At 38.1% G+C, this 22,599-nt stretch overlaps 1 protein-coding gene and 1 long non-coding RNA gene across 3 annotated transcripts in view; one reads left to right on the plus strand and one right to left on the minus strand.

Annotated features, from left to right (window-relative positions):
* The window catches only part of BBOX1 (gamma-butyrobetaine hydroxylase 1), a 119,120-nt gene extending 97,622 nt beyond the window's left edge, over nt 1-21,498 (minus strand). Inside the window, exon 1 of the mRNA XM_067462698.1 lies at nt 21,419-21,498. Coding sequence (XP_067318799.1) covers nt 21,419-21,480 — 62 coding nt within the window. The 5' untranslated portion in view covers nt 21,481-21,498. The remainder of the gene's footprint in view (nt 1-21,418) is intronic.
* Nucleotides 1-22,599, plus strand: part of LOC132769223 (uncharacterized) — a 51,544-nt gene that overhangs the window by 10,778 nt on the left and 18,167 nt on the right. Inside the window, exons 1-2 of one of the 2 annotated variants that reach the window (XR_009630810.2) lie at nt 12,696-12,750; nt 19,834-19,922. This is a non-coding gene — a long non-coding RNA (uncharacterized lncRNA). Of the gene's footprint in view, nt 1-12,695; nt 12,751-19,833; nt 19,923-22,599 lie in introns of those variants that run through there. The other variant, XR_010908938.1, reaches the window with a different exon arrangement.

Genomic DNA, 22,599 nt, shown 5'->3' on the forward strand with positions numbered 1-22,599 from the left:
ATTTGATGTTTGGAATTCATTACTGTTGGTAACAAAAATCCAGTAGAAAGTAGCAAAAATAGGTAATAATCTTCAGTTGAGTTATCATTTCTGACACAAATGTATGAAACAATGGGGATCAAGTTTCTAATCACAAACAATTAGCATTACGTTCTTTTCTTAGTTACTAAAACCAGTATGGTGGGTTACTTATGGAAAATATCATGAAATACTGGTTGTACTATTTGATGTAATCTGATAAGAAAATTGCCAAATCAAATTTAATGTTGAGGTTAAATTATAAACAACATTCTCTTCTCTGCCTGGTGGTTTTTCTATAGCCCAAAATGTCATAGTTATTCATTTTTGAATGCAAAACATCTGCACTATAACTGATTGCAAGTGAAAATTACAGACAGATAACACATATTGAATCAAGAGAGCAATACCATCCAATGATTATAGGTTTGTTTGCTACACTGCTTAGTCAACAAGCAATTTGCTTCCATGGAATATTATTTAGTGGTTTCAGCAGTGTAAATGTGAAGCATGGCATATATAGAAATAATAAGATAAATGTAAAATTGTCTGTGTTGCAGTGCTTTGCTTTTTCACTGTGTTTATTAAATCACAGCACATTTACAGCATGACCCCTGTATCTGCAAGACTGGTTCCTAAGGGTTCATTTACCCTGTCTGATAAAACATTCCTCAATCCTTCAAGTGATTCTATAGTATGCTTCCACTAGAGGTTGGCCACAGATCCATGTTGGAGGACCTACTGATGCCTAGAGAGGTTTCTTCTCAAAGCATTTCCTTGGTCCTCCAGTATGACTTGATGGTAAATTTCCAGCACAAGTCATTCTTTCTATAGAATTCACCTATGAATATTTTTGCATATCCATGTAAAGCCATCTAATACCAGGAGGTATTAGCATTAAAAATGCTTTAAACATACCTCCCAGTCTATATTATTTACATTTTTTAAAAAAAACAACAACAACTCCAATTCAATTAATAGAGTACACTCCATGAGGGGGGGGGGGGTGTTATTATTCTTGCCTGCACAGCAGTCTCATGAGCCTGTCCAATAACATTACAATTTTAATGTACAGGCAGTTGAGTTGGAGACAAAAATCATCAAATGCATGGCAGAAAGAAGACTTGGACCTAAATCACAGAAACCAACTTTCCACTCCCATCAGTTTCCACTGAGTTTGCACTAGAGAAACTACAAGTGGATTACGACTCTTGGATTAGCAGTTAAGAGGGAGAGGCTTTCTTCAATAAAAGCAGAACTTCACAACCGGGCCTCCTAGGGATCAAAACTGCCAGCTGTTATGGAGCTATTGTCAGAATCTACATACTCCAGAGAGAAAAACAATTAGTAATTATTGTATTTTGTAATCTTTTGCTTCTGGAAAGAAATGTTGCATTGTCTGCAGCAAGGGTGGGGAAGCCTTTTTGATCTTGGGATCCAAATTCAATTTCACAGATGTTGCCAGGGACTTCATTCCAACAGTGGGTAGAAAGAAAGACAAATGGGTGGGACAAAAATATCAGTATCATTTAGCTTAAAGCTTTTATTGGCAGTAGCCCAGCTTAAGGAGAAGCTTTTAAGGCCTCATGTACACGGCCATTCAATGCACATAGGCTAATGCAATTGAACCAAGGGTAAGCCAATTAATCTGGTTTGACCCTGGGTTGAAAAAAAATCTTGATTTGTAATATCTATGCCCCAAATGGACCAAAGTTAAAATTTATTGAATTCTTAAACTCTAAACTGAAAGAAGTGGAATTTGATGATATGATCTTGATAGGAGACTTTAACGGGGTGATTGATTACCAAATGGATAAAAGTGTGAAGAAAAGAAAAACTAAGGAAGGTACACTACCACAAAAATTTATGGAACTCCAAAATGAATTCGATCTAGAAGATGTATGGAGGAATAGAAATAAAGATAAAAAAGATTATACTTTCTTCTCAAATAGACATCAGTCATGGTCAAGGATTGATATGGCGTGGATAACTAGGAAGCTCTCTGCCAAAGTGAAGGAAATTAATATTCTACCACGAGATCTGTCGGACCACTGTCCTCTATAAATCTATATTAATCATAAAAATAATTGCAGAAAATGGAGATTGAATGAGAACTTAATAAAAACAGAGTTGGATAAAGAATATTACAATAAGATAATCCAGGACTATTTTCAAATAAATAAATTGGAAGACATGGACCCACAGGTGGTGTGGGATGCCTTTAAAGCAGTTCTGAGAGGACATTTTATACAACAAGGATCAAGGAAAAATAGAGAAAGGAATAAAAGAATAAATGAATTAGTGGGTGAAATAGCAGCTAAAGAAATGGAATTAAAAAAGAGACCAGAGAAAAAAATAGAGAGACAATTGGCAGTTTTAAAACAAGAGAAAACCCGTGTGGAGCTAGAACTCCAGGCTAGACAAATGAAGTTCTTAAAGCAACAGTCTTTTGAAAATGCGAATAAACCAGGGAAATGGTTAGCAAATCAAATACGGAAAAAAAGACAGATGAATCATATATCCAAAATAATTACTAAAGAGAGGGACTTAAGGATGGATAAAGAAATAATAGAGGAATTTAGAAAATTTTACAGTCAATTATATACAAAAGACAAGATAATGAAAGAAGATATTATGGAATACATTGGCCAAATGAAGTTAAATAAAATAACAGATGAGGATAGAGAATTATTAAATAAAGAGATATCGGAGGAGGAAATAGAAAAAGCAATAAATAAAATGGATGCGGATAAAGCCCCAGGACCAGATGGGTTTACGGCTGGTTTTTATAAATCTTTCAAATGGCATCTAATACCAACACTTAAAGTCATTGTAAATGAAGCGATGAAATATCAGAAAATACCAGACTCATGGAAGGAAGCTGAAATTACAATAATACACAAGGAAGGATCCCCAGAAACTGATACTAAAAATTATAGACCGATCTCTCTCCTAAATACGGATTATAAAATATTTGCGAATATTATGGCCACAAGATTAAAAGCATTTTTAAGTGAATGGATTGGAGAAGAACAAACAGGTTTCTTACCAAATAGATTTATGAAAGACAACATTCGTAATGTCCTAGACCTTTTGGAATATTATGAGATGAATCATCAAAAAGAATTTGCCATCTTATCAATAGACGCCGAGAAAGCGTTTGATAACTTAAACTGGGATTTCTTTAAGATATTAATACAAGAATTGGACATGGGAGAAAAATTCAATAATGCAATTAATGCAATTTATAACTATCAAAAAGCTAAAGTGAAAATAAATGAACAAATGACACAAGAATTTGAGATTTTAAAAGGTACTAGACAAGGATGCCCATTGTCCCCATTGATTTTTATAATGGCAGTTGAGATCCTAATGAAGAAAATTAGAGAAGATGAGAATATTAAAGGAGTGAAAATTGGTAAATTTGAATATAAAATACGGGCTTTTGCGGATGATTTGTTAGGAACAATTGAGGATCCGGGTAAAAATTTACACAATTGGCTAAGAAAAATAGAAGAATTTGGGAAAGTGGCCGGTTTTAAAATGAATATGAAGAAAACTAAACTTTTATTCAAAAATGTGGAAAAGGAGAAACAAAGAAAGATTGAAGAACAACTGGGGATAGAGAGTGTGAAAAAAATTAAATATCTAGGAATCTGGATTACATCGAGAAATGGCCAACTTCTGAAGAATAACTATGAAACTACTTGGAAGAAAATTCAGAAGGATTTACAGAAATGGAGCTACCTGAACCTATCACTCCTGGGTCGAATATCCTTAATAAAGATGAATGTTTTACCAAAACTTACATTTCTGTTTCAAAACATACCGATAATAAGAAATCAGATTCTATTTAAAAAATGGAAGAAAGATCTACTAAAGTTCATTTGGAAAGGGAAAAGACCAAGAATAAATTATATTAATTTAATTGACTAAAAAACAAGAGGAGGTCTGGGATTTCCCGATTTGAAAACATATCATGAGGCATGTGCCCTGTCATGGATAAGAGATTGGATGACTTTAGATAAGGAAAAGTGTCTAAATTTGGAAGGCCATGATCTGAGAGTAGGCTGGCATGCTTACGTTTGGTACAATAGAGAAACTAAGGGAAAAAAATTGGAAATCATTTTGTGCGAGCCTCCCTACTAAGGACATGGTTGAGATATAAAGCCCTCTTCTATAAAACCACACCACTATGGGTCTCGGCAATGGAGGCCCACCAAAGGAGACTGTTAGGATGGAGGGCATGGCCGAGACATCCTACATAAAGGGAAGATGGAGATTAAACCTTTTGAACAACTTAAGAGCCTCTTTGGTAATATTACTTGGTTACATTATTTACAAATTAAAGAACATTTTAAAGAAGATAAAAAAAATGGTTTTGACTGGGAGGAAAACACATGGGATAAAATATTAAAAGCTGGAAAGAAAGTAGTAACAATACTCTATAATAAACTGGTACAATGGCTCACGGAAACTGAACAGGTGAAAGTGTGTATGATTAAATGGGCGGAAAATTTGAGAAGGCCCAATCAATTTAGAGAATGGGAACAAATATGGAACAAAAAGTTGAGATATACTTATGCTATGGACTTGAAGGAAAATTGGTATAAAATGTTCTATAGATGGTATCTGACCCCAAACAAATTAAGTCACATGTATAAAAATGTCTCAGACAAATGTTGGAAGTGTGGTGAACAATCCGGCACATTTTACCACATGTGGTGGACATGCAGAGAAACATCTAAGTTCTGGTTATTAATTCATGAAGAACTACAAAAGATATTCAAGAGGAAGTTTAAAAAGAAGCCGGAATATTATCTACTAGGTTTTACGGACTCAGACTTAAAATTGGATGAGAATGAAGACAAATTACTCATATATTTTACTATGGCAGCAAGGATTATCTTTGCCAAATATTGGAAAAATGAACAGATTCCGACTATGGACGAATGGAGGGAAAAGGTTATAGAAATAAGAGATATGGATGAATTAACTTTTTTGTTGAAGAAAAATACCGGGAAACCGTTAAAGAGAACAGACTGGACTTTTTTCTATGACTATGAAAAGAAAAATATAGAAAAACATTAGAGGTTAAGAAAATATAAGTTAGTTTTAGAAGAAATGAGAGAAGATCCCGAGGCTGGAGTGGAAGTCATTTTAGAATAGTTTAGGTGTGTTTTCTTTTTCCTTTTTTTTGTTTTTGTTTTTGTTTTTTGGGCCCTATTTTGTTTTTTGTGGCCCCCCCTTTTTTTCTTTTCCCTTTGATTTTTTCCTTTTTTCCTTTTTTTGGGGGTATTGGGGATTCCTACTTTCCTATCCTCTTTGTTATTGTTCTCCCTCTTTCCTTGTGTTGATGTGCAAAATGTTCAATAAAAATATTTAAAAAAAAACACAGGGAAAGGTCTGAATCATTCAGTAAGATTTGGACTTTTCCCAGTTTTGGAGCAGTGAGAACTTCTATTTCAGACCCTCTTGCAGGATCCAAGATCCTGTCCTTACAGCCACCCTGCAGCAGCCATTGGAGGTGGCCCTTACCCAGCGGTTCCCATGAAAGGCAAGCTTTAAAGACACTCCTCATTTTTCAGGCTTTTTAGTGTAGGCCTGATTGAGGCATAATTTTACTCTGTATTTCCTAGGCTCAAATAAAGACTCAGGGCTTGAGGGTCTCCTTCTCTTAGTCTAGAACATGGCCATTAGTTTAAGGTAAGTATGGGCAAACTACTGGCTGTTAGGAATTGTGGGAGTTGAAGTCCAAAACACCTGGAGGGCTGAAGTTTGTCCATGCCTGGTCTAATGCCAGCGTTTCTTAGCTCTCAGCATGCTTTCAATAAATATTAGAAGATGTTAGGTAACAACACACTAAAATTTGCTGAACCCAAGCCTTTACAAACCAGCCAGCTCATCCACTGTCTAAATACTGAATGAAAAATGATATGTTCAGTAAAAGGCCAGGATATTAAGCCTCTTGAAAAGTGATTTTTAATTTTTCCTGGTTGATTTGTGAGTGTGTGTGTTTTTGCCATTAATCAATTTTATTTCTCATGTCACCAGTAAGAACTACCACTTCATTATTTATATTTCCATTTCTCTTTTTTTTAAAGTTTTTTTTAACACAAGCTTGTTAAATCAAAATAGTATTCCACTCTTTCTGCATTCCTACTTTTGCAATATTTTCCTCCCAAATTAATGAAAGTAGCCAGTCTCTCAAAAAACATATTCATTAAAGGCGATTTCTTCCAGGGTGTTAGATTAAATACCTGCCTCAGGCAAGAACACTCAAAGTGATTTAATAGGTTTATGAAACATACCCCCTTTTCATTGTGGTGTAACTGATTTCCAGTAGAAAAAAATAGTTTAAACAGTTGCAGCGGCAATTGAAGTTGACCCTTACACGGCAGTTCCCATGAGAGGCAGGATTTTGACGACACCACTCCTGCTCATTTCTCAGGCTTTCTAGTATAGGCCTCATTGAGGAGCAATTTAACTCTTTCTTTCCTTGGCTCAAATAAAACAGAATATCCACTGCATGTGCATTCCTTTTGAAAGGATGTCATAAGGAAGAGGAAGCAAACTTGTTTTATACTTCCCTGGAGACTAGGACTTGGAGCAATGGGTTCAAACTACAGGAAGGAGATTCCTTCTGAACATTAGGAAGGATGTCTTTGACTGTAAGAGCTGTTCAGCAGTGGAACTCACTGTCTTGAAGTATGGTGTAAGCGCCTTCTCTGGAGGCTTTAAAACAGACTAGATGGCCATCTATCAGGGGTGCTTTGATTGTGCTTATCCTGCATGGCAAGGGGTTGGACTGGATGGTCCATACTGTCTCCTCCAACTGTATGGACTTCATCACATACAGTAAAATCAGTGTTTCTACACACTGTAATTATTTTTTAAAAAGATAAATAATCAAAATTATTGAGGGATAATGGGAGTACAATGTACAATGGGAGAACATGGCTATAGGGCTTCAAGGGAGCAGCCTACGTGCCTTATGCTGTTGTCCGCTTTTGGAAATTGCTGTCCACTTTGCTCTTGTCTGCTTTGACTTTAGGTTAGTTGATTTTGTGTAGTTTTTATTCCTGGTAAATTTGGCTCTGTGTAGAGGGAAAGTGAGAGAGATTAAGAGAGGGAGAGAGGCTAGAATAAATACAATATGAAAACAATGATGCTTCTGCATTCTTCACTTTGTGCTTTGTGCTTTCTTGCCACAACTTTGTGCTTCTACCATTTTAAATTTGAACAGTCTTTTTTATTGCTCCACGTGAATGTGCATTTAATTTATACATTATTTGTTATTTATAAAATACATTTCTTATTTAAAAACAAATGACTAATATAAGTTATAGGCAAGTTAGGACTCACTTTTAAAGGGACAGTAACTTTTACATACCAGGTGCTTAGTTGGGGATTATTCCAAGCTCCATCCTTGTTACCAGAGACCATACTGTCATAATTTATCAAAATTGAACGGAAATAGAAACATTTTTAAGTCCTACTGATTTCAGTGAATTTTTAAAGCATGTGCTTCAATCCAGTAAAATCGGAGGAATTTGGAAGCTGGTAATAGTGTGTGTTTTAAAATATTTTTATTGCAACATTCCAGCTAGCTCTCTATGCAGCAAATATCTGATGTTTTCATGGAAGTTTTATTGGACCCCAAGGCACGTCTGGATGCCACAGAATTGGAGCTGAAGATTTCCAGCCCATTACCTACCTAATTGGTGAATTTGTTGCCCAATATTTGAATCAGCACTAAAAGCTTTGTTCTGAGGCTCACTCAGAAGCACTGAAATATATAAATATACATATTTATTTTATTGCAACTGGTTGGGAACAGGGGATCCAGGCATACTGTCAGGAATACATTTGGTAGCAAACACACTTTATTCAGCATAAATTATTATGGAAAGTATAATGAGGGGGAAGTTTGGCACACCATTTGGAGTGTTATGGAGCTAAACATGTTATTTTTGTGAGCTGTTCTTTCAGGTCTACATTTCGGTTTATTTTATGAGGCTCAGAGGCAAGAGGCATTGTTATATGCTGGAGGGAGCAAAAAAATGTCAAGGACTAGGAGCCAGGGCATTCGAGGATGAATAGTTCATGGTGGCAATGGGTAAAGAAAAGCATGGGGCAGGAGATCTGTGTGCTATGGATGGGTAAAAGTACAAGGGGGTAAAACTGAACATAATAACAGGAAGTGATGGAGGTATTAGTTGAGTTCAGAGTGCTGGTTTGTGGGTAAGCGGCTGAGTTCTACATGTATAATAACAACAAAATCTATGTCAATATATCCGCCTCCTCCACAGTATGCTTCTGTGACCATACTTGAGTCACAGAACTTTGATGCTGCTTTAATTGTCATGGTTGTATCCAACAGAATTATGGAATTTGTAGTTTGATTGAATACTCAGACAGAGAGCAGTGCTCCATTCCCCTGAACTACTTCTCTTTAAGTACTTCACCAACTTAAAGTGGTCACAACTCTAAAGTAAATGCACTTCTAGAAACAAGGCATGAACTCTAAGGAGAAGACTGAGATGTGTAGTATGGAAATTATTTTTTTCTTTACTAGCTGTAGTTAATTAATGTCTGTGCATCATCTCCTGTACTTGGAGGCAGGCCTGAGATATTAATTTCCCCACTGGCCATATGGGCAGCTCCAAACTTTTAAACGTGTTCTGTGTTATGGTGAAGTGCAGAAATGCTAACAGTCATGGATAACTCGCCATGTGTTTAATGTATAGAAATCTTAACACCTCATACACACTCCTCTCCAGCCCTTGGTGTGCATTAGAATTTGTTCAGGCCTAAAAGCTTACTATACTTTCAACTGCAAAATAAGCCTGTGTAGCCTTATTAATGTCTAGTGCCTAGTTTGTCTTACAGGATGTCATGCCCATTTAGACGTTGAGCATTTCTATAGGCTTTCAGAGAAGTAGATAGCAGCTTTGATGGGAAAACTCTTTGAAGTAATTTTCTTGTTTTTTTAAAAAACCCAAAGACATTAAAGAAGAGATACATTCTCTGCCATGACATCACCATTAAACATACAACAAGCACGTATTTCTTGGGCTTCAAGCCATGCTAACTCCTTATGTTCTAATATTGTAATAATCTTTGTCTTTCCAAAACATCTGGGGGTTAGAAAAAAGGCAGCCTGCCTTTGATTCAAATGGGTTGCTTTAATAACTTCTAAGCAAATGTGAAACATCAAGCATTAGGAAAAAATGATTTTAGGATTTGGGGTTTTGTTTTTTTTTGCAACATGACAGAATGCTTTGAGCACAGTTATTAAAATTATCCCCTAAGGTAATGAGAAAGGACACATAAAACAATTTTCTGATTTTATTATCAATGATGACAGTGGGATCAAAACTCAGTTTGGCCTTGGGCTCTTGAGGTCAACTTCTGCATATTTTTATTCCAGGACTTAAATTTGCCATATATCAAGTAATGCAGTGTTCAGCACCTCCCCAAGAGCTTCAACGTACATTTCTTTTATCATTGAATTATTGCAGACACTCCTTACACCCGAGCAATGAAGGCAGAGAATGAAGAGATCAAACAGTTGTGTTTTCAGTTGGCTTCAAGCCCTGGTGGTGCTTTCCCTGGAAAGTGGTGTCTGCAACATACTCTTTTGAATAGAGATCTTGTGCCAGTAACTCCCATAGAACACTGCTGGTTAAAGTGTGGATCCCAACCCCAAATAAGGTCCCCTTACTACAAAGCTGGGGTTGCAAAAATATTGGCAATAGTAAAAGGTTTCTGAATGCCACCTAGACATTTACATGAATTTGTTGGCAACAACATGCAGTGTTTACAGTGGACTCTGCAGAAAGTGCTTCAACTGTACTTCATAAAATGGAAAATTAACCTGTCTAGCAAGCCTTATGTATGCTGATTTATTATCAGTAAATGTTTGATTTGTATACCTATTTTAAATACCTACTTTTTGTCTGGTAAAGTTAGATTAAAGTGATCAGATATCAAGTTGACTGAAAATATACACAGGAGTGTTGCATATGTAACTGAAAACTTCATTACACTAGACTAGAGCATTTATCCAACCCATTTTAATTCTGGTTGCGACCTCCTGCAGAATTCTGGGGTTTGTAGTTCAGGACCTCTGTGGCTGAGGGGTTTAAAGTAGGCCTGGGTAACAACGCAAAAATTTGTTTCTAAAATCGATTTGTAATTGGGGTGTTTTTTTGTTTCGATATTTAAAATAATTACAAAATTTTCCCCCAAAAAAGTTCGGTATTTACGAAATTTCGTAAATATTTACAAAACATTTTGTAAAGATGGCGCCCTTTTTTTTCAATATTTTTAAAATATTTTTTAAATTTAATTATTAATTTAGTAGAATAGGGAGGAGAAATTATTATTGAGGGAAGGCAGGCACTCACTCTGGCGGGCCCTCTCGCTCGCCGCTCGCTCGCCGCACATCACCACAAAAATAACAACAGAAATCAGATTCATAATGGAAGGCTTCCTTGATCCTTTCTATCCTCCTCCTGGAATCTTTTCCTATGAGACCCACAGCAGGAGGACACGGCGGGCAATCCACACACACAGGAAGGGCCTCGCTGGCTATAAAAAGCTGCCGGCCCTGGGACACCATCGCGCCTCTCCAAAGCGGAAAAGCTATCCAAATAAACAGGCCGAGGGAGACGCAAAAGGTCCAAAGGAGAAGGAGACAAGAGGCTGGGCGGCTGCACCGGCGCCCAAAGCAAGTTCAACTTTCCCCTCCTAACCTCCCGAGGTCTTTCAGTTGGATCCTTCAGCCTCTTTTCACCTGAAATTGCTGGGAACGTTCCCCACGTTCAACCTTTCCTGAAATGAAATTGCAGCCTGCTTTTCTAATACATAAACATGAACTCTACCATTAGATTGCTAGTCCTTAGCACGCGCATGCGCTCTTTTCTGTGCGATTCCGGAGCTCGCGCATGTTGCCTCCTCTCAGCGCCAAACGAAATCGAGCCCATCTCCCCACTCGGGGTTGATTTGTGCGCTTCCTTCCGTTTGTCCTCAAATTCTGCAAACATTGAGGACCCGTTCTGCCCACGGAAATGTAAGTAGAATTGTGTGCTAGGAAATTAAAGGTCAATCTTGATCGACGGCGCCGGACTAAGCCTGGGATCGAGCCCCTCCATTGGATCGAAAAAACCAAGATGATGCTCATCACACCGCCGTATTGCTTTCCTTCGTTCAGATTTCTTTTCAGGAGGGGGGAAGGGGGTCAATGCAAACAAGCAGGTTTCTGTTTGACGAATGAACGCTCCATAATGTAGAAGAAAACGTGTTTCCTATTAGAGGAAGGAAGAAAGGTAGAGAGCTCCCAGCAAGCCAGGCGGCCATCTTACGTATTTCCAAAATGGACGGAAATACAAAAATTTTTTGGCGCCTGCCGTTTCGATATTTAAAAACACTTCCAGGTTTAAAAATAAGTTTTGTAATCGTTTTGTAATTCAAAAATTAACGAATTTTTTAACGAATTACGAATTAACGAAACGAATTGCCCAGCCCTAGTTTAAAGGAGGAGTCCAAACAATGCCTCTGGTAAAAATGAATTATTTCAAAATAAACCAAAGTTTTCTTGGTTTGTTCTGAATTAATTAAATATCTCTTTCGATCCAGACCTTCCTGAAAGGCCCAGGTCTAATAAAGTATTGGGCCTGCGGCGGAGGGGGGGGGGGGTGACTTCCAGGTCTGTCTCCACTGCCATCCCACACCTTTTGGCCTTCTGGAACCCAAAAGTGTGAGAGGGCATACATCCCATTCCCCCAACCCCCATTTCCACCCTAAACTTACTTTTAAAGGACCCTGGCCACCATAAAGCCTCTTCTCGCATTCTCCTGATGTGAGAAAATGACATGCGAGGAGACCAGTGGGGGGAGGGGGAGCAGAGGGAATTTCCTCACCTCTCCCATCTCCAGGAAAGCCCAGGATTTGAGTAGGTGGGTGTAGACAGGAATCTGCAATCAAGTGGGGCATTTTAATCCTATTTGGCTCAAGTTTTATGCCTGTGTAGAAGCACCCTAGGTACCACAGAATTCTAATAAAGTACTTGGAAGAGTGCAAAAAAGATGATGTGTAACTGAAATGGAACAGCAAAGGATTGAATACTGGAGGCTGTTCCAGAGAAATGGAAATAAAAGAAATGAAATTTGAGATTGTGGCGGCAGCATATGAGGATAGGGAAAGTGAAGAAGCAGTTAAGCCTGGAAAACTGCTGTAAGGGAGGTTTATTTAACCAATAAACCTTAACTAAAGCTCCATCTGCACTGACCATTTAGTGCAGTTTCAAAATGGTATGGAAAAGAAGTGATTTTACTGTGCAGATGGTAACATAGGAAATCCTGGAACCCCTTTCGACCCATATGGCGATTACACAAACCACAGAACACTGATGCACATTAAGGGCTTTCTTTTGCATGCTTTTGTCAGTTTTTTGACCTTATCACATGGGGGAGCACTCCCTCCCCCGTGCCGTTTCACCAGCAAGTGTGGTGAAATGGCAGTTATGAGGGGCGACTCTGTCACATGGAGGGGGGAGCATCGTTCAAACAGGGCAAAAGTGTGCTGGCTCCATTGGAGCTAGCGCAACATGAGAACACTTCTGTGTTTGGGTTAAAGCATCCAAGGATGTCACACAATGTCATGTGATGGCTGGTGTGAGTCTCCAGCCCAGAAGAAGGCTCAAAGTGTCCTAGGACACTTGTTTTGGTAAGTATGATGGGGTGGTTTGTCATCTGGCTGCTGCAGTTTGAAGCTAGCTTTGAACTGCATTAAATAGTGTAGATTAGGCTGAATAAACTTGTCTCTTCAGGAGAGTTACAATGATTTAAATCAGGAATGCACAACTGTGATGGGGAGGGGGCAAAATCTATATTTTTTAATCCACCTCTATAAGCCTCATCATTACTCTTGACATGTTATGCCATTTATAGATTTGTAAGTTGGCTAGAATTTGTGTTTTTTGGGAGGGTATTATAGGGAAACGTAATCCTAACTATATGGTTGCTTGGGTGATATTTCACTGATTTTGGGTGAAGGATTGGCTATTTTTGAAATTGGAGTGGGGAATCAAGGGTGTTTGTGGTAGTTCAAAACTTGTCAAATGGAAGCTGGGGGCTATATGCAATTATATTTTTAAGGCAAGAAAATGATTTGGTACCTCTTCCCATCCCATTTTTGTGGGGAAAATTTGAATGAAAATGGAATACATCGTAGAGATGTTACCAGATAAGTAAACTACAAGACTTAAGGAGTAAGGCTCAAGAGTTAAGAAGTCTAAAAAAAAGTCATCATATTGACTGTGGCAAATCGAGGTGGGGGGAGTAGGCCAATCCTGGCTCACCATGCCCTACCTCACCATCACCAGATACTTCCTCATCACACATGGGGACGTGTTGCTGCATGGCTTCTCCCATGGTGGCCCCGCTGTTCCTAATAGAACACTCAGAGGTTCCCTTGGTGACACAGCATCATAGGATGCTGCTGCTTCAGTTGAGCGACAGGGCCCAGCTGGAAGTGAGTGATGGGTGGCATGAGATTCCATGGCTCAACTGGGTCAGAAGAATCCTAGCATATTGATATTTCCTTGTGTGATGAGGTTGTAAGTCTTTGGGACAATGTAAGCATGGATTGGCTATGTCATTGCACCATCGACTCTTTATCCTACCCCAAATCACAGTAATGGAAGACCCTATCATAAACAGGTGTCAATCTGTCTCTCAACATCCTTAACACATATCTTCGAAAGATACCATAATTCATGGTATTGCAGATCACCAAAAGCTACAAGAGAATGAACAGAGATGCATCCCCCTGTCTATTCACCAGTGTAGATTTCAATTATTTAAGTTTTGGACTTAAGTTTCTAGAATTCCTGGGGATTCTGGAGGTTGAAGTCAAAAACACCTGAGGGGACAAAGACTGGAAACAACTGACCCTTTTGTATCAGAAAATGTGTTAGGAACCAAAATTTAAAATTCTGGTTTCCTGCATATTTTCTGCCCACACAGGCAGCTAAAAATCTCACCTTTTTGTTGAGGGGTGGTCACATCCCTCCTATGTCACACCAGCATCAGCATGAGGTGGGTGGCTGGGGTATAAATACCTCTTGCCCTCCTTCGCCCCCTTTTCTGGCTTTAAAGTAGTTAAAAAGGGGTAGTTCCCAAGATTGGAGGCTTTGAAGGATCTCATAGAGTGTGAAAATGATGTGTGGAGCTTTCAAGGGTTAATTCAATTTGAAAGCTTTGTACTTCATTTTCAGGTGCAACAGAGCTCTTAGAAGCCTTGGGAAATACCCCCCCTTTTAATTGTTTTAAAGCCATAAAAGGGGTGAGGGAGGGGAGGATGGCATTGCCATCCCTCTTCCATGGGCTGCTAGAGCCCATGGGGGTGAAATGGCTGTGTGGATCGCCCCTAGGATTGCAGATGGCAATGCCTTGTCAAAGAGAACTGGTTCAAAAATCTTTTAAGTTGTGAGTGTTGGAATTCAACCCCACACTGCCCAAGTCTCAAGACTTCAAGAAGGAACTGTTGGTTAGTTACTTTAGTATAGAGTAAGGGTTTCCCTTCCCCTATGTCTCTTGTATGACAGTTGGGAATGCATCTATTTTTTCTCTCCCCTGTTACTGTTCTCATTCTGATTAGTTGTGTAGAATGGATACTTTTCTACTGTAAGCCATTTAAAATCTGACTTCAGTTTCTTACATATTGGTATGTGCTGTGTGTTTTGAGATCTCTCTCTTGTGTGTGTCAGAGATATGTAGCAATTGGTATTTTCCCCATCCCTTTTGAAACCTTAGAAGAGATGGGTGTTAGAGTAGCTCAGACTCAATTCTTGATGATTAAGAAATGTGGTTATTTCTTATTATTGTAAATAAACCTTTTGTGATTTTTAAGATTGGATTCTTAAGATAATATTTTAAGATAAGATTCTTAAATTCTTTACAGCCACATCACATGGCACTTCATGCTCTGCTTGCTAATGAGATGAATGCTCAGCTTTAGTATCCTGTTTATGTTTTTGGATGCTCTGCTATATTTTAGGGTAGTTTTCCCTAACAGTGAAGATGTCTTAATTCAGAAAAGACTTTGATAGTAAATATAATGAATTAATATCTTCATTCTTCATGGCCCCCTTTCTCATTTTATATGTCAGTTTTCACATAAGGCTATTCACATACCCCACACCTGAAAGATCCAGATCTTTGCAGGTGTTTGTTTTTAAACTTGGACTAAACCTGGATTTTCAAATTGATTCCAGCTTAATTTTTATTATCATGAGGCATCATTTGGATGCCTTGGTGTTGCCCAAGAATGGAACAATGGAGAATGGACAGACATTACCGATATTTCCTGGCGGCTGGTATTCAGAATCAGACTAATAGCTATTGCTAGATTCATATCATAATGACAACGAATAGCTATCAATATTTTTATCTCCCTAAAGTATGTCAAAAAGATTTTCAGAGCCACCCAAGTTAGTGGTGATACGTTATAGTTAACGTCATAGATTAACTATGTACTGTGTAATGATGTATCTTTTTTTATTTGCCCCTAATTTCCCACCATTCAGATCCACTGGATGACTCTGGATTCTAGCTTTATGAGAGAGAGAGAGGGGGGGGGGGGGGAGAGGATGAGAATGTTCTACTTTTTTCATAAAATACATAACATTGTAAATCTAAAGCTGGAGTCAATATTGTAACAATATTATGCACTTCTCCACGGTTCTGCCCTTTAGCAACATTAGACCCCAAGCTTTATTCAGCAAAGTGTGACTGTTTTGTTGTTAATATATTGTTTGCCAGTTGTGTGTGTGATGAAATGTATTCCAAATGGTAAGAGTGGAAAAATCCCAGTTTGCATAACATTCTGTGTTATAAAATTGAACATATGGAGCACATGTGGTGTGCATGAAGGGAAATGTACCTGCTTTCCCTCTCCAAATGCCTATTTTGTAATTCATGCAAACAATAACAGGCCTGTTTAATCTAATGCCATCTGAAGAAAGGTAACATGGCTCTTGTATAATATTATTTATAGCATCTGTCAAAATATTAATGTATACCATCCATATGTTTATTCATCTGAATATGTTGTCATTGAGCATGATTGCCCTGTCTGTTGATTTATGGTCATTTATTGCCTTAATAAGGAATGATAGGATGAGGGAAATGTGATTTCTTACGTGTATTTCACATGATTCAACAACACATGAATGAAACAGCAAGGGTATAATCTTTTTGAGCATAACACATTCAAGCAGAAAGTTTTGGCTCTCAAAATTGCATTGGAGCTTTCTTTGTTCTTAAGAGCCTCAAGAAACTCCTGTAGTGAATTTGAAAGGTCTTTATTCCAATGGCTTTGCAAATCTTACAGTAATGTCATTTTACTGCTGAAATTGTGTTTTACTTATGGAGGCCCCTGTGTTCACAGGGAATAGCTTTCTGGCTGGACCATGGTTATCTGAAACTGTGGACATATCCAAATGCCTTTAAAAACATGATTCACTGTCCTGGCATACCAGAATTGAGTTGGAGGACCTAGAGATTTCTAGAGAGGTATCATTTCTGGGAATTTACTAAGCCCTCCTATGCAACTCTATAGCAACTTCCAGATTCTCTTGGAACAGCAAGAAAATTCCCAGAGAGACACCACCATTCCCACTATGCATACATAAAACTGCAGATATGGGATTCAATGGTTATGGAGGTCTTACTGCATTTAGTTACATTGTATTCATAAATGCTGCAGCTGGAGATCCTGCATTAAACAAGGGTTGGACCAGATGGCCTGTGGGGCCCCCTTGACACACACAAACACAGTGACACACAGTAATTTTACAAATCATAACAAGCAATAATTAACCATTAGGCATCCTATAGGGCCTTAAATTATAATTAATTATTTTGTTAAATATTTTTGTTCATGTGTAGACTGATGGAAAGGGAGGAGATGTTGCATGTGGGCTGAGTAGTAATGCCTTGTCAAAAGGATCTGGTCCAGATTTTTTTCAAGTTGCCAGGATCTCTATATTCAGAAAAGCCTTTCTTAGCAAATATAATGAATTAATATCATTTTTAATAAAGTTATCATCTTCATCCTTCCTTGCCTGTTGCCTCATTTTATATGCTAATTTTTACTATACACTGTCCCAGAATACTTGTAGGATGTCAAAATACACACAAATAGTCTATGAAAGGAAAGAATACTCAAAGAGCATAAAGAATATAAATATTCAGTACATGATTCAATACAGTCGCACTTTACTTAGTGTTACTGTACTGAACCATGTACTGAATATTTATATTCTTTATGATCTTTGAGTATTTTTTTCCTTTTATAGACTATTTGTGTGTATTTTGATATGTTAATTTTTCACATAAGTCTATCCTCCAAACTCTTGATTCCATTCCATTGCTAAAAAGATAGTACAGATAGTAACAATATTGTTTTAGTTACTAGAAAATTAATAATAATTTCATACTAAGTTTTCAATCAAGCATCTTTTATTTCTCAGTTCTTGTGGGTTTTTTCGGGCTATATGGCCATGTTCTAGAGGCATTTCTCCTGACGTTTCGCCTGCATCTATGGCAGGCTTCCTCAGAGGTCTGCTGGAGCTGGGAAAAAAAGGGGTTTATATATCTGTGGAATGACCAGGGTGAGACAAAAGGCTTTTGTGAGTTGGGCTAGGTGTGAATCTTTTCAACTGACCACCTTGATTAGCATACAATAGGCTGACTGTGCCTGGAGCAAAAAAGAATCTGTGAACCCCACCTCCTCCAAGATGAACTGAACCACCTCAACTGGGCTCTACAGGCCAATGGATATTCCACCTCAGACATCAGAAGAGCTGCAAGACCAAGAACAAGCCACAAGAGTAAAGATGAAGATCCACCCAGAGGAAAAGTGTTCTTGCCATACATCAAGGGAACCACTGATCGCATAGGAAAGCTGATGAGGAAACACAACATACAAACAATCTACAAACCCACCAAGAAAATCCAACAAATGCTACGTTCAGCAAAGGACAAGAGGGATCCTCTCACCTCTGCAGGAGTCTACCGTATACCATGCAGCTGTGGACAAGTCTACATAGGGACCACCAAACGCAGCGCCCAAACAAGAATCCAGGAACATGAAAGGCACTGCAGACTACTCCAACCAGAGAAATCAGCCATAGCAGAGCACCTGATGAACCAACCAGGACACAGCATTTTATTTGAGAACACAAAAATGCTGGACCACTCTCACAACCACCATGTCAGACTACACAGAGAAGCCATTGAAATCCACAAACATGTGGACAATTTCAACAGAAAGGAAGAAACCATGAAAATGAACAAAATCTGGCTACCAGTATTAAAAAATTCTAAAATTAAAACAGCAGAGAGAAAAACAGGCAGGGACATCTAATCACCTTTCAAGAAGAGTTTTGCTCCAGGCACAGTCAGCCCATTGTATGCTAATCAAGGTGGTCAGTTGAAAAGATTCACACCTAGCCCAACTCACAAAAGCCTTTTGTCTCACCCTGGTCATTCCACAGATATATAAACCCCTTTTTTCCCAGCTCCAGCAGACCTCTGAGGAAGCCTGCCATAGATGCAGGCGAAACGTCAGGAGAAATGCCTCTAGAACATGGCCATATAGCCCAAAAAACCCCACAAGAACTGAGTGATTCCGGCCATGAAAGCCTTCGACAATACATCTTTTATTTCTTTAAATTAACAATCCATCAATGTGGCACAGGAAGCAATATAAAGCATAACAATTTGAGTCTTCAAGCCTTCAAATAAGAACAAATTAAGACTTGTGGGTTATGAGTTGCATTAGGCATGTCTCTTTTGGTGAGTGGCTAAAGGAAAATTCCAAGAACAGAAATATCACTTAGTTATGCAATTATCCCACCACTTCACATACATAAGAATTTGGTTGTTTCCATATTATCTAGTTTATTATGTACAATATAATATAACAGATTTATGTTTTAAACATGAAATCTCCATGTTGGAATTCTTTCTTCTTTCATGAAATTTTTGAAGGGTTCCCAATTGTTCTTAGATATTGAAGGGTCTTTGAAGCATCTCATGACATTTCTGTGCAGATTATTAGGACAAATAGTTAATATATTGTTTTCAGTATAAATATTTCCAACTTGAATCTCTTGGAATATGGAAAATAAAAAAAATAGTTAAAATTAATTTATAACTAACAATTTCACTGCTCCCAAGGCTTTCACTGAAACATCATAAAAATGTAAAAATAAAAATGACACCACTGTTAGCCATTTTAAATAAGGTTTCCAAGCTCTTGGACTCTATCTTTTTTTGGATAAACAGTATGTTGAAAAGAGACCATAAGGTAGGCACCCACTAGGAAATTATTTCTTTTGGCTGCTTTTAGGGAATGTGCATGTGTGTGTTCTGCTTTGGGCAATTTTACAAACTTTCTGCACTTTTATATATTGCAATGTTGGCTTTTCCCAACAACCTGACTATTAATTTGAAAGGGGAAATCTTTACAATCACCAATATGGAAAATATTTTAGAGTTGTGGTCAGCCCTCTAGCATGAATGTGGATGTTTTGTGCCCCAATTTTACAATGTTAGCCTTGGCACAATTCCCATTTACTTTAAATAACACTATTGCGGAGGTCAGGTTATTACAACTGGGCTACAACAAGGGAACAGCCAGTGAAAGGCTTGTAAATTTTTCACTACACAATTTAATTTCCCTGGGAGGTTGCCCTTTTTACTCACACAAAGTCCTTCGCTTTCTTTCATTTGTAAACAGTATTCCCAGCAGTCCTACCCAACAGATAGTCTCATCAAGTTTGGTCCTTGTTTCCTGGCTCAAGAAGATTCTTAATCAGGACAAATATGGTAAAGTATTTTTGCACATTATACTTTTATAAGAATACATGAGAATAACTACAACTTTTGAAGCAGGGTTTCTGTGTGGGCGCTGTTTCTGTTTCCCTTTGTAGTTTTCTTCAATAGTATAATGTTGGTGCAAAGATAAAATGGATGCATAGGGGGAGATCATTCACTGTGGTTAGTGAGTGTAGCTTGATCCAGTCTAGGGGATTCAACACCTCCATCAACCACAAAATAATTGTGGCAATGTGTGTTAGTACTTGGAACCAGCCTTCTGGTGTGGGAATTGGGGAAACCACCTTCTGCAATGTCCAGTGCAAAGTATGTATTTCCATAACTCTGCTTTAGGTGAATACATGTTACCAACAAGATTTCACTCATAAAATCCTTGGAGGAGTTGGATGATTACTTGTGCAAACCACACATGGAATAAATAGAATAAAATAATGAATTGCTTTGGCTATTTCAGATACTTCCTTTGCTATATCATTCCATCACTAATAATTTATTATGTTTATCTATCTATTATCCACCCATTATGCTATGTTCAAAACCCGAGTTGCTACATCCTATGCAGTACAGTCTCTGAGTTACAAACAGCCAACATACTAATAGTTAACAACAAGAAAGCAAGAGAAATCTACCTCGGGAAGGAAAATGCATTCCTGGAAGAGCCATACATTATTTAAACTGTTATGTTTATTTATATCATGATATGTTCACCATGCTCAATATATCCAATATGCATGGGGGTATTGGGATAACGATACAAAAGGTTTGCTAGGGTAGATCCTCAGCCCCTCCCCCCTGAATCAAAATCCTGGCTATGGGCCTGGGCCTGGTGGTCTCTTCAAACTTTAGGATTCTGATTGTATGTACTAAAATACATAGTATACCAACTGGGCATCCTATCACTCTTATGAGTTAAAACTGAAGACCTATTTAAACAAACAAACAAAAAAGGCTTTTTGTATTGGTGCAAAGTTGTCATGTTGGCTAGTGGACTCAGGGAGTTTTACAAGGCCTGGTCTGGGGTCTGTTATTGTTTTTCTTTCCACATTCACTATCCCTTGTAGTTTATTAGCATCTGCTTTTAATTATCATGGCTCCCAGAATGAAGGACTTATGAAGTCTCCTAAGTGCAAAACCTTTTGTGCTAGTGACAATTCAGCCAGCTCATGAAGTAGAAGTATTTCCCTACAAGATTAGGAAGGATTCAGAATTGTGAACTGTTCCACAATGACAGTTAATTAAATCTGTCTCTTCTGAAACACAACAAATGGCCAGTGTCTGTTGCTGGCTAATTCATGTTGGTTCCAAACTGAATGCTCACATCTGGCTATGAAGAGAAAGCAAGAGCTCAAAGAAACAAAGAAATTTGGGAGTTGAGAAAGGCAGACAGACAACTTTTTTGTTAGTTCTAAAACACTAATACGATTTGTTACCTTTCACAGTAATAAATAAAAAGTTATTCTTCTTGCAGTAACATAGCAAGCTCTTACCTTAGCCAGAAACATCCCAAGGAACAAGGCCAACTTTCCATAAAGGCAACATAGCAGTACATTTATCAGGGGTGAAAAATCTACTGAGTTTGTAGCTGGTTTTTCATTACAGAAATGTGAAAGACTTTTGTGTGTACATTCCAGAGCTGATAAGAAAAATGGGTGGAATCCAACTATGTTCTCTGGACTGATATAAGGTCTTCATCAGTAGAACGAGGAGGGAGTGACTTCTTTCTTCTCTCTGCAAACTTCCACAAATCTGCTCTGGATTTAGGATGGTATGGGAAAGGGAATGCAATGGCAAGGGAGAATTGTTCTATTTCTGTCCTACTAATAGAAACTTTCTATCAGAGAAGTATACTTCACTTGATTCTACATACCTCTGTCAACCAAAGAGTTTCAAAAAAGGAAATTTTGGATTTTATTCCAGTTTTTTTGGAGTCTTGCCTTTCGAACTAATTAATAATGCAGTCAATGACTGATTTAATTAAAGTGAAAGTCAAAGCTTAGACCTCACTTCATTTTTTCCCCAATCTGGATATGTCTGAGGGATGGTATTAAGTCAACTTGCTTATACAATGACTTCACTTTTTCAATTTCCTTCAGAGAATTTGGCATGCAAAGCAGCTATATACATAGTTTTAAATAAGCACTCACTGCCAAGTACACATTGCAGACTCAATTTTCATGTCTGCATTTCATCAACTGTTAGTGCAGTTTTGTATAACTTAAGCTGACCTCAGAACGGACAAGGAAGCAAATTTGTCTTTTGGTATTGAAATGGTAAAGTCTGCAATTTGGAGGAATATTAATGAAGTACTTCAGAGGTTTGTCGTGTCAGGAGTGACTTGAGAAACTGCAAGTCACTTCTGGTGTGAGAGAATTAGCCATCTGCAAGGAAATTGCCCAGGGGATGCCCGGATGTTCTGATGTTTTATCATCCTTATGGGAGGCTTCTCTCATGTCCCCGCATGGGGAGCTGGAGCTGATAGAGGGAGCTTATCCATGCTCTCCCTGGATTTGAACCTGCGACCTTTTAGTCTTCAGTCCTGCTGGCACAAGGGTTTAATCCGCTGCACCACCGAGGGCTCCTTCTTCAGAACTGTGCAAGCAATCAAATATTAATTCAGCTCTTTCTAAACACAATAATGTGGGTTCTCATGCATTTTCTGTATTATCAT

The sequence above is a fragment of the Anolis sagrei genome, chromosome 1 (genome assembly GCF_037176765.1).
Source record: "Anolis sagrei isolate rAnoSag1 chromosome 1, rAnoSag1.mat, whole genome shotgun sequence".
Lineage (NCBI taxonomy): Eukaryota > Metazoa > Chordata > Lepidosauria > Squamata > Dactyloidae > Anolis > Anolis sagrei.